This window comes from Vicia villosa, unplaced genomic scaffold (assembly GCF_029867415.1).
Source record: "Vicia villosa cultivar HV-30 ecotype Madison, WI unplaced genomic scaffold, Vvil1.0 ctg.001535F_1_1, whole genome shotgun sequence".
Lineage (NCBI taxonomy): Eukaryota > Viridiplantae > Streptophyta > Magnoliopsida > Fabales > Fabaceae > Vicia > Vicia villosa.
In genome coordinates this window covers 145,476-156,675 of record NW_026705656.1, presented here as the reverse complement: position 1 = coordinate 156,675, position 11,200 = coordinate 145,476, and the positions used below count along the sequence as shown (strand labels likewise).

The 11,200-nt window shown below is 27.8% G+C and overlaps 1 protein-coding gene across 2 annotated transcripts; it reads right to left on the bottom strand.

The window, feature by feature from the left end:
• Positions 1–7,401: 7,401 nt before the first annotated feature.
• On the bottom strand, positions 7,402–9,711 carry LOC131635718 (WUSCHEL-related homeobox 6-like). Of its 2 annotated transcripts, none has more exons than XM_058906363.1 (4): positions 9,126–9,711; positions 8,660–8,998; positions 8,233–8,309; positions 7,402–7,880 (listed from the first exon to the last, which is right to left on the bottom strand). In XM_058906363.1, exons 1-4 carry the CDS (start codon positions 9,268–9,270, stop codon positions 7,521–7,523), a joined length of 921 nt encoding a protein of 306 aa, XP_058762346.1. In that variant the 5' UTR covers positions 9,271–9,711; the 3' UTR covers positions 7,402–7,520. The 2 variants fall into 2 exon arrangements, with proteins under 2 accessions (XP_058762346.1, XP_058762347.1); XM_058906364.1 differs by having other exon boundaries at positions 7,402–7,877.
• Between the last annotated feature and the right edge of the window lie 1,489 nt (positions 9,712–11,200).

Here is an 11,200-nt window from a genome sequence, read left to right as displayed (position 1 = left end):
CCCAAATATAAAGAATCGAGATTAAATAATTCGTTGAAAATAAACAAGTTTTGTAGGTTCAATAGGGGTGGCAAAACAGGTTCGGTCCGCGGAGAAAACCCGTTTTGCCCTCACTTTTACACGTGGGCGGGGCAAGGTTTTAGGTCTGTTCTTTTTAATGTGTCCGCCCCGCCCCGTCCCATTTTTTGTGGGCTTTTGCGAGCATTAATTTTTTCATAAATTTTACTATTTTTAGACCTAAAACGTTCAATGTCCGCGGGCTTTCCCCGTCTCGCTTTTATTTTTTACGGGGTGAGACAAGATTTTAGACCCGCACAATCAAATATGTCCGCCCCGCCTCATTTTTTTCGGACTTTTGCGGGGCGGACCTAAACGGGACGGACATGCCCGTTTACCACCCTAGGTTCAACAAGAGCTACAATATCAATGGATCAGGGATTTAAACGTGAGAAAATTATATATATTTTATTTATTTTTTATACAAGAGAAAATTATATTTAAAAAGTCACTTATTCAATTAGTATTTTCTTGAAGTTACAATTATTAATATGCAAAATAGATATAATACTATCTCAAACTCAAACTAATAGCCAAACTATATATTCAGTAGTAGTTCAATTAGAAAATTGTTGTGCGAAGCATGCATCACACACAAGTTCTTTATGCAAATAAAAATAGTAGGGTAAAGAGTTTTATGCAGTATTGCCGGGATCTTTAATTTAAGGAAATTTCTTTGTAGATTCTTTATAGGGAGAATTTCTGCTCGAAAATTTAAAAATAACCTAAAAATACTTTTGTTTCGAAGATGTATGTCCAAATTATTTTTTTTCTTCATATTTTCTTAGAATTTGGAGATGTATCTCCGAAAACACATATTTTGTAGTGTTCGGAGATGGATCTCCGAAAGCACTTATTTTTCAATTTAAATGTTGGATTTAAAGTGTCAAGTGTTATTAAATTTTATTAACACACAAATTAAAACACAAATTAAATTAAATAAAGATGATAAACTGTACATTCAACCAAAAACCCAAAAAATACATCATAAAATAAAATAATATTAATATTTCAAATATGTCATTGGTAAATTAATCGATCAATTAAATGCTATATATTAACACACAAATTAAAACACAAACTAAATAAAATAAAGGTGATAAACCGTACATTCAACCAAAAATGCATCGTAAAATAAAAGAATATTAGTATTCCAAATTTGTCAAACCAATAGATCAATTAAATGCTTATATATATATATATATATATATATATATATATATATATATATATATATATATATATATATATATATATATATATATATATATATATATATATATATATATATATATATATATATATTATTAACACACAAATTAAAATACAAACTAAATAAAATAAAGGTGATAGACCGTAATATTAATATTTCAAATATGTCATTGGTAAATTAATCGATCAATTAAATGTTACTGTATATATTATATTATAAAATTATTAATTTTCCTTTTACATTATTATATTAAATAGATATTTTGATTAAAATAGTATATATTTAATTATATATTTTAATTAATACAAACTTATACTATTAATAAAATTGATTCACCTTTATTTATATCAGAAAATATTTCGGAAGTACATCTCCAAAAAAAAGGGGTGTTTTCGGAAATGTATCTCCGAAAACAATTTTTTTTTTTTAAAAAATAAGATGTTTTCGGAAGTGTATTTCCGAAATCAACTTTTTTTCAGAAAAAAAATAATTTCGAAGATACACTTCCAAAATATAGGGGCATTATGAGAAATTCGCCAGGTTATCAAGAAGAATATGAGGTAAATTCTCTAATTTAACAGTGTTTCTAATCTTGTTTGATTTTATCATCTAATTATGCCGTTTACATATTCTTGTTGGGCCTTTTTGTTTTCTGTTTGGTCATAGTTTAGTTTAGGCTTTTTGTTGGGCCTTTCTGTTTTCTGTTTGGTCATAGTTTAGTTTAGGCTTTTTGTTGGGCCTTAAGGTGGACATTTTCCTCTTCTTCTTTTTCTGAGATTTTGTCCCGCCATCCCTTTCATACATGGCTCCCCACAATGTTTCATAATATCCAAAATGTCTGTCAAATTTCTATAAAAAAAGAGCGGAAAAATTTGGTAGTTCAAGTTAAAATTTGGTATAATTAAAAAATCCAGTAGTCTTCTAAAAATTTGACATACATTTTTACTGATTTAAAAAAAATTATGCATAGAAAAATATGTCGATTTTTTAAAAACACCATGGATTGCTGGATTTTTCCTAAATTGTGATTAAATAGTAGTGATATGTTTTTAATTAAATAAATTGTGATTTTATATGTATATGTGGTATATGGTGGGGTGTAGTGAGAGCAATGGTAACTTGGTAAACTAATTAGAAAGAATTAAATTTAATAAATATTTTTAATTAGTTGAATAAATAAGAAAATAATGGAAATTGTAGAGTGAGGTTAAAATGTATTAGGAATAAAAAGAGAATATAGGAAATAAGGAGAAAGAAAAGTGAATATTAGGATAGAGAAATAGAATTATTAGTAAGATACAATAATTAGGTTTATCTAATATTTAATATTAGAGTAATCTAGAGCATTCAGTACGTGAAGGAGAGCTTTTGGAGAACAAGAGGCTATAGTTGGAAGAGAGAAGAATACAAACCACCGACTTTAATCAATTTTAGAAATTACTCGTAGAAAACTGAGGACCTTAATCAATTTCAAAAATTACTCATAGAAAACTGAGATAAAGGAGGAGAAAGGCTTATATATTAGGTGTTTTGCATGAAAGGGTAGAAAAGGATTCATTACTCTCTTTAGGATGGTATTGTGGTTAATAATCCTGATTTAACTTGTTGTTAATATATGTTTATATGAAGTTATGAGCATGAATATTGTCATAAACTGTTTTCATGATTGATTTTAGTGTGGATTAAATGGTATAAATTATGTTAATGTCTATTTGGATTTTGACTCCATTATTGTGTTGTAAAGCTTTGAACCATGAACATGAATTCAATCAATTAATGAATATATGAAAACAGTGGTATATCAGTAAGATAACCGTAGAAAATTACATAATATATTTTTCTGATCGAATATGGTTTGCTGGATCTCGAAATCAGAGTCCTAAATGGACTCTCACTACTACAAATAACACTTTTTATAACAAAACTTTCATCTCGAACATGCTAAAAACCGAGAGTATAGGTCATAGGAGCGTAATGTTTGATTTTTTAAAAGAAAATAAACAATCTTTTCCCATGGTTTTCTCAAAAAACTGAGGTAATATAGCTATAATTTAGCGCCATGTGTTATCCATAAAAAGTAATAAACCTCTTACCTTGGTTTTTTGGAAATACGTGGGATTATAGCTATAAGAGATCTCGTTTCGAAGCCCTGTTCGCTTGTTTAGAATTTTTTTTTTAAAATTTCTCACTTGGCATGTTTCTAGATCCCATGTTTATCTTTGTTAATTATTAATTCTCAAAATCTTTGTTATATCAATAAACAAGAATACTAGGCAATAATAGAAAAGGAAATATTTTATTGATAATAATTATTACTCATATTCAAACTTCTGAGTCAGTTCAACTTCAATATTATTGATATAAATTATTTCTAACTGAGAGAAAAGTTCAGAAAGAACTCTTCTATATGGTATGAAGAAAGTCATTTCTTTCCAAGAGATGATTATCATTCCTTTAAGAAGTTAAAAATGGTAAGAGAAAGATTAACTTTGACTCTGCAGGTAAGGAAGTACAAGAGATGTTTGTCATCCCAAATAACTGTTTTTAGTAGTTTCTCTCTTGGACGAAGATTTGACAGTAAAAGTTAAAACCAAACTTTTGGAGGAGGGATATATTTACTCAAAGAGTAAGTTGTCAACACTTATTCCACATCTTAACCATTAATTCTTTTCAATTTAATGGTTAAAATTAATGAATAATTAAATATGGAGAGAGAAAAGTATACTCAAAATTTTAACCATTAGATTTAGAAGAATTAATGGTCAATATGAGGCTATTAATTCTTCTCTCTTGATGAATCTAAAGGTTGATATTTATTCCTCTCATCCTCTCATTTAAAAATGCTCTCACTTGATATGCTCCCTATATATATATATATATATATATATATATATATATATATATATATATATATATATATATATATATATATATATATATATATATATATATATATATATATATATATATATATATATATATATATATATATATATATATATATATATATATATATATATATATATATATATATATATATATATATATATATATATATATATATATAGGAGGGATCAAATTACACCAATATATTACACTAATAGTTACACTCATTTATAGCCATTGATATGATTTTAATCTAATGGTTAGAAATGTCCACTTAGTGACTCATGATTGTTTCTTAAAATAATTTTCTCCTATTTTTGGTAATAAATAATTTTTTATTTTATCAAATCATAATTTATTTTTCCCATAAAATTAAAAAGATCTCTCCTACTTTTTCTAACAATTAAATTACTCTTCATTTTAAAAAAGAAAACGTGTTAACTTGATTCTAAATATTTTTTTTTTAAATCATTATTCAAAGTTAGAAAAAGTCATCTAATGTAAATAATAAAATTGTTTAACTTTTAAATATAATTCAAAATAATACTAAAAATATGTAAAAAAAATACAAAACTAAATATTGAATAATTAGTACATAATAACAATAGTTCAGAGTAAAATATAAGAATACATATTTTTTAATTAAAATATTATATTTTTATTAAGAAATATTAGAAATCACTTATTTCAAAAAAATATTAATAAAAATAACAAATTTTTATTATTATTTCTTAAGACTGCGTAATTTTATATATTTCCTATTAACAAATGTTATTTTTCATTAAATATTGTTTACTCTCAATTTTAAACAAATCAAATTTATTAATAAAATAAAATTACATTCATTTCACTTAATGTTATTAATTTTTTTAAAAATAATAATGTGATTTTTAATATTTATTAATTAAAAAATTATTTTTAAATTAAAAAACAAATATTTTTACTGAACTTTAAACAAATTTTACTATTTTATTTAAATAAAATTATATTGTATTTATTATTTTACACTACAAAATTGATATATTTTTAAAAATCATTCAAAATCGTATAATATAAAAATAAATAACAAATTATGAGTAATGATTAACCCGAAAAAATATATATAAAGTGAATAATAAAACAGATAAATTTTCTATTTATTTTTAAACAATTTCATTATATATATATATATATATATATATATATATATATATATATATATATTTTAAATAAACAAAATTTTTATGTATGCATTATTCATTATTTAATTTTTTATACACATTTTGAACATTATTTTATATTTTATTTAAGTTTGATACAATTTTAGTATTTACTTTTAAATAATAGAATACGATTTTTTATAAAGCAAATAAAAAAGGAAATTTGTTTTTTAAAATAAAAAGAAATTTTTTTCTAAGAATATTGACTGGTTTTATAAAAATTATTTAGAATCACGTTTTCTTTTAAAAAAAATATTTAGAGTCAAGTTTTCTTTTTTAAAATGAAGAGTAATTTAATTGTAAGAAAAAGTAGGAGAGATCTTTTTAATTTTATGTGAAAAATTAATTATGATTTTGATAAAATAAAAAATTATTTATTACCAAAAATAGGAGGAAACTATTTTAAGAAACAATCATGAGTCACTAAGTGAGCATTTCTAACCATTAGATTAAAATCATATCAAAGGTTATAAATGAGTGTAACTATTAGTGTAATATATTGGTGTAATTTGATCCCTCCTCATATATATATATATATATATATATATATATATATATATATATATATATATATATATATATATATATATATATATATATATATATATATATATATATATATATATATATATATATAAACACGAGTAATGCAGTCACAATCATTCCACCAAGATTTGTGTGAAACTTTACATAAACATTAAACATACAATTTTTTTAACCAAGTCAGGCATTTTGGACAATCCTTTTGCAAATGTCTAAATTTCCAACATATTTTGGAAAGTCGGAGAAAGAAAAGCGCATGGTTTTCATATGGTGACTTGATTATGAAAATTTTGATACATGGTTGATTTAATTTAGAAATGGTTGAGTCGTTACCAAAATTGGAAAATATACTTTGAGTATATAAAGCACGGATTCTGACACGAATACTAGAACACGATACGATACGGACACTCTAACACTGATTATCTCAAAAATATAAGACACCGACACCGCTACATATATGAACTTAATTGTTCCATCAATTATTATAAGAGTTAAAAATATTATAATAAAAATATTGTCTTTAATTTTCATTTAGATGTGTGAGACATTTGTAACATTGTATGTTTAATTCTTTTAGATATGTCAGACATTTGCCTTAAAAAAAGCAAAGAAAAAAACAAAATTTTTTTTAAACACTTCTCTAAATTATTCCATACAAATTGTATGAGTGTCATATAGGTGTCGGACACCAATTTAATGAGTGTCAAAGCAAAGAAAATAGATCATTTATTTGACAACACTTGTCTGACTTTTCTGACACTTACATAACTTTTTTAATACATGTCGTACGGGTGTCATATAAGTGTCGGACACCGTGACATGCCTACTCCTGTGTTTATTCTTGATAACTTTGAGTCGGATACAAATCAAAGATCAAAATAGGGACTTAGTGCATAATAGCCGTAAGACGAAAAAGCGAGCTTCCCAACCTGAGCAACAAGCCGGAGCTTCAAACATAGAGGACTTCAATTATAAGATCCCTCAAATTCCTCATACTCATACTGATGCAATGCTCAGCCCCATCATAACCAACCACCAAGTGCAGGCCAAGATATGAACCAGATGGCTGCCCAAGTTGTTTTTCTAACGCGCAACCTAGCTGACTCCAGAATACCTATTCTTCCTAAACTTTTCGATGATGATAATGATGAAGATATCTAATAGCTTTTGCTTGATATTGTTTGCTTTAGTTACTTGCTTGTTTTGCATTTATTTTCTTTATGTAATCCTCTCCTCTTCCCAATATATGAAAGATAGCTTTTCTATCTTTCCCTACTTTGTGTGATTCAAGTATTCATGTCAAAACTAAGAGAAGGTCAAAAATATGGTCCTGGAAGCACTGTATAAAGTTGTTCCATGCTCAAACTTTATTTTCTTTTCATTTGTATTCTCTGACCTTAATAAAAGGCATGGTTGACATTTTCATACGTGATGATGATATAGTGACTGACATTCAAATGTACAACACTTACATTAACACACATGCATGATCACTCACTCACTCACTTCAAGATAGAAACTGAAACCAAAAAATATATTGTCATTTTTCACTACAGACACATCCAATTTCAAACTCCAAATATTCTAAAATTACATAGATTAATATTTCTCTAGCTACTTCAATTTCTCAAAGGAAGAAACTCAAAAAACTGGTTGGAGGAAGAAGCAATTTCAGTCTCCATAGAATCATTAACACACAGTATAGATTTTCCATCTAGTTCATCTTCCTTAACCGGAAAAAGATCAAGTGTCCTAGGGCCTGCATTTTCTTCTTCATAATAGTTGAAATTTTCTTTGTAAAATGGTAACAAATCATAGCTTTGAGGTGTGTTACTAATACTATTACTACATGTTCTATATGCTGCTGAAGAAAAAGGTGTGAAGTAATAAGGAATCTCAATATTTTGGCACTTTCCTTCACTTTCTGCAGCTATGTTTTTCCTCAAAACTTGTATTGATCCTTTTTCTGCTATTTCCTGCTATATTACAGCAAATAGTATAAAGTTAAAATTTAAAGTAAAAAGAAAAAAAATGGAAAGAATGACAGAGAGAAAGAGAGAGAGAGTATGATGATGATATGTGATTGAGAGAGTTCATATTTTGAGATTGAAAAATTCACAAAAAAAGTGGAAGAAAGTCTGTGAAGTGTAGCATAAAATAGCCCCAACAGAAAGATTAAAAAAACAGCTTTTGAAGACACTTTTTTTGCAATATACAAAATTGAAGTTCTTGTTTTTTTGTAATTGTAAAATCTTTTGAGTATCTTTTGTTAACATAGGTGAATAAAATGTTGTAGTTGTACCATGAACAAAGACAAGAGTAATTACAGACCTCTGCTTGTTCACTGCAGTTTGAAGTGGTTGCCCACTTCTTTGTCTCTTTAACTCCACTACCTGTCTCTTTCAATCCTGTACTCAAAATCAAAACACCTCAAATATCACACCTCTAAACAAATGTATATCTCGTATCAGACGTGTCACTGACACATCTGACACGAGACAAACACTTGTGATTACATTTAATTTTATTATTCTTTTTAGGTTATTATCAGTATCGACGTGTCAGTATGAATATAGTGTCTGCGTCCGCTTTGAAGGGAAAATTATGGTTGTTACAAAAACCATTTATTGTGATGTAAATTGTAATGTCATGAGTCTAAATCAAAAAAACTTGTAATGTCATAAGTGATATATAATATAGGAATCTTTTGACCACTAAAAGAACCTTGAAAAGACCTAAAGATAATATCTAGCTGTACCTGCAGCTTCTGAGTTGCTCATAACGTACTTGTCTTTCTCTTTTTTATCTTCAGTTGAAGAACCAGTTGTTTCCTCCATCTCACGACGGCGACGCTTCTGCCCCTCTCTTGCCTTATGATTCTGGAACCAATAGAACACGTTTTTCCCTTCGATCTTCCCGAATTGACGAAGCTGCAAAGCTATTTGCTGGATTTGTTCAGCTGATGGTGTTTTCATGCCTTTCCTATATAATTCTTCAAGGACTAGTAATTGAACTGGTGTTGGACTCCACCTTGAGCTTTGATGTGGCTGCATAGTATTGCTTGTTCCTTGGTCCGCGCCCCTGCAGTCAAATGTTCCTGAACAGATACCAACTGAACTGTCTTAACGAGACATATAACGACCTCAATTTAAATATATATGTAATGTAACATTAATAATGATATGAATATAGTTAGTAATGATGATACTAAGATTTGGTCTTACCGGCGTGGTGATTGAAGGGGAGGAGATGATTGCAATGGGTGCAAAGACAATAGGGTTGAACTATGGAAGAAATTTTTGGTGGTGCATGAGAATTATGGTTGGAGTTTGGAGTAGCAGAGAGAAAACTACAGAAAGAATCAGACATGATGTGAATTTAGGTTAATTAGTTTCTACAAACTACAAGGTTTTTTGTCATAATTTCACATTGGAAAACTAAGATGTCTGGAATTTTGCTGTGTGTGAAAAAATAAGGTGAGGGAAGATAGAATGGAGAGAAAGAGAGAGTGTATTTATAGGAAGAAGAAAAGAACGTTGTAGTAAAAGCATTAGGTGGAGCAGCAAGCAAACATAAAGAGTTGACCAATCTATATTAAAAAAATAATGAGTGAGAGAGAGAGAGAGAGAGAGAGATGGAAAGTGTAGAATTGTGAGAGATGTGGAGAGTTGAGGTGTTTGTTTAAAAGGACAACAGTTACTGCATGATGATTATGTCGTGTGTTATTAAAGTTTGCTTCTTCCCCATATGTTTCCAGCTATTTGCTCTTACAAAACACTTCACACTGTAACTTTTATGGTTAATGCATTTTAAATAGTATGTATCTGTTCCGAATTCAAATCCTGTCTTGAATACGAAACAGTGTTAAATATTTTGAAAGAGAGCTTTACAATCTATTCACAATCTATTGTAGTTCTCCGGTTAGGGACTAGACATGAAATGTTAGGTGGTGGAATTGCGTCTCACTATGATGAAGCGATACTTTCAATGCAACGGAGTGGGACAGACGTGTAAGGTTAACAATTCAAGACTTAAGTCAGCAAGAGATATGAGAAGTAATGTGTGAGTGAAAATAAATTTGAATATTTGTAATAGTAGAGTTTATCCTTATGTATTAAGAGCGGTTGAAACCACTCGCGTAAGTGGTGGTGTATTGTGCGGATAGCCGTCGTATTGAATCGGACGGGGATTAATATTTTGAAGAGCAGAATTGTCTATTTTTAGCTAAGTGAAAGTCTACTTGTTCTTGTTTTGTGCCTATTTTAACTCGAGTTTTGCTCTTTAACCTTTTAGTATGGGTCTAGCTAACGACGCATAATAGTTTCTATTGTTATTAGAGGTGACAAAATAGGTCGATGTATCAGGTAAACCCATGTTTACCAGCATTTTGTTAGATTTAAATAAAAGGTTAAATATCCGCGGAACCCCGCTTCATCTCTCACATATTTTTTTGCACAAGAGATCAAGATTTTAACCCCACAACTAAAATTATTTCCACTCTATCTCACTCTAATTCTTGTAAACTTTTATTAAACTTTTATTTCCACCTATATGAAACGGGCATGTTTGCCACCACAAATGTTATGCACATAGGATATGGAAGAAAAAAATCCATCCTTAATGACTCAGTGTATATTTGAACTACATTGATTGCATAAAGTAAATGTTGAATCTGTGTTAATTTTGCAAATGGGTACTTGTTTGATTTGTCTTGTAATGTATCTGACAGTTGACACTGTATATGCACACTACACTTTAAGATGTGACAACTTTAACATCTAAAATTAGAAAAAAAGAATTATCTAAAAATTGCTAAACAATAAACAACTCCAACCATATTGTGATCTAAGGTGTTTGGAGTTCTTTTACAAAGATTCCCCTTTAAATGGCTCAACAAAGCCAATCCAAGTGACCCAATTCACATTCAAAGATAAAATCTTTCTTTTGCTCATTTTTTTTTCCATTCATTCAAATTATGTCCTTTCTCTAAAAGTGAACAGTATTGAGCTAATACTGAAAGCATGGAAAAAAATGATTGAATATATATTAACTTACAAGACAAAGTATGTAGAGAAAGTATATTAAAAGAAAGGTTATTTTTTAAATCATTTTGAGACTTGAAGCTATTCTTGGTTGCTATAACTTATAAGCTTCCTAGTTGTTTTTTTCTGAATCTAATGAATATATATATATATATATATATATATATATATATATATATATATATATATATATATATATATATATATATATATATATATATATATATATATATAATTATGAGCAGGATGTTGCTTTT

What these genes read in the sequence shown, in the direction of transcription:
- LOC131635718 (XM_058906363.1), bottom strand. Translation starts at nt 9,270, where the DNA reads ATGTCTGATTCTTTCTGTAGTTTTCTCTCTGCTACTCCAAACTCCAAC. An exon ending in CCCCTTCAATCACCACGCCG is followed by an intron (nt 8,999 to 9,125) that starts GTAAGACCAAAT and finishes GTATCTGTTCAG; the next exon opens with GAACATTTGACTGCAGGGGC. An exon ending in ACTGCAGTGAACAAGCAGAG is followed by an intron (nt 7,881 to 8,232) that starts GTCTGTAATTAC and finishes GCTGTAATATAG; the next exon opens with CAGGAAATAGCAGAAAAAGG.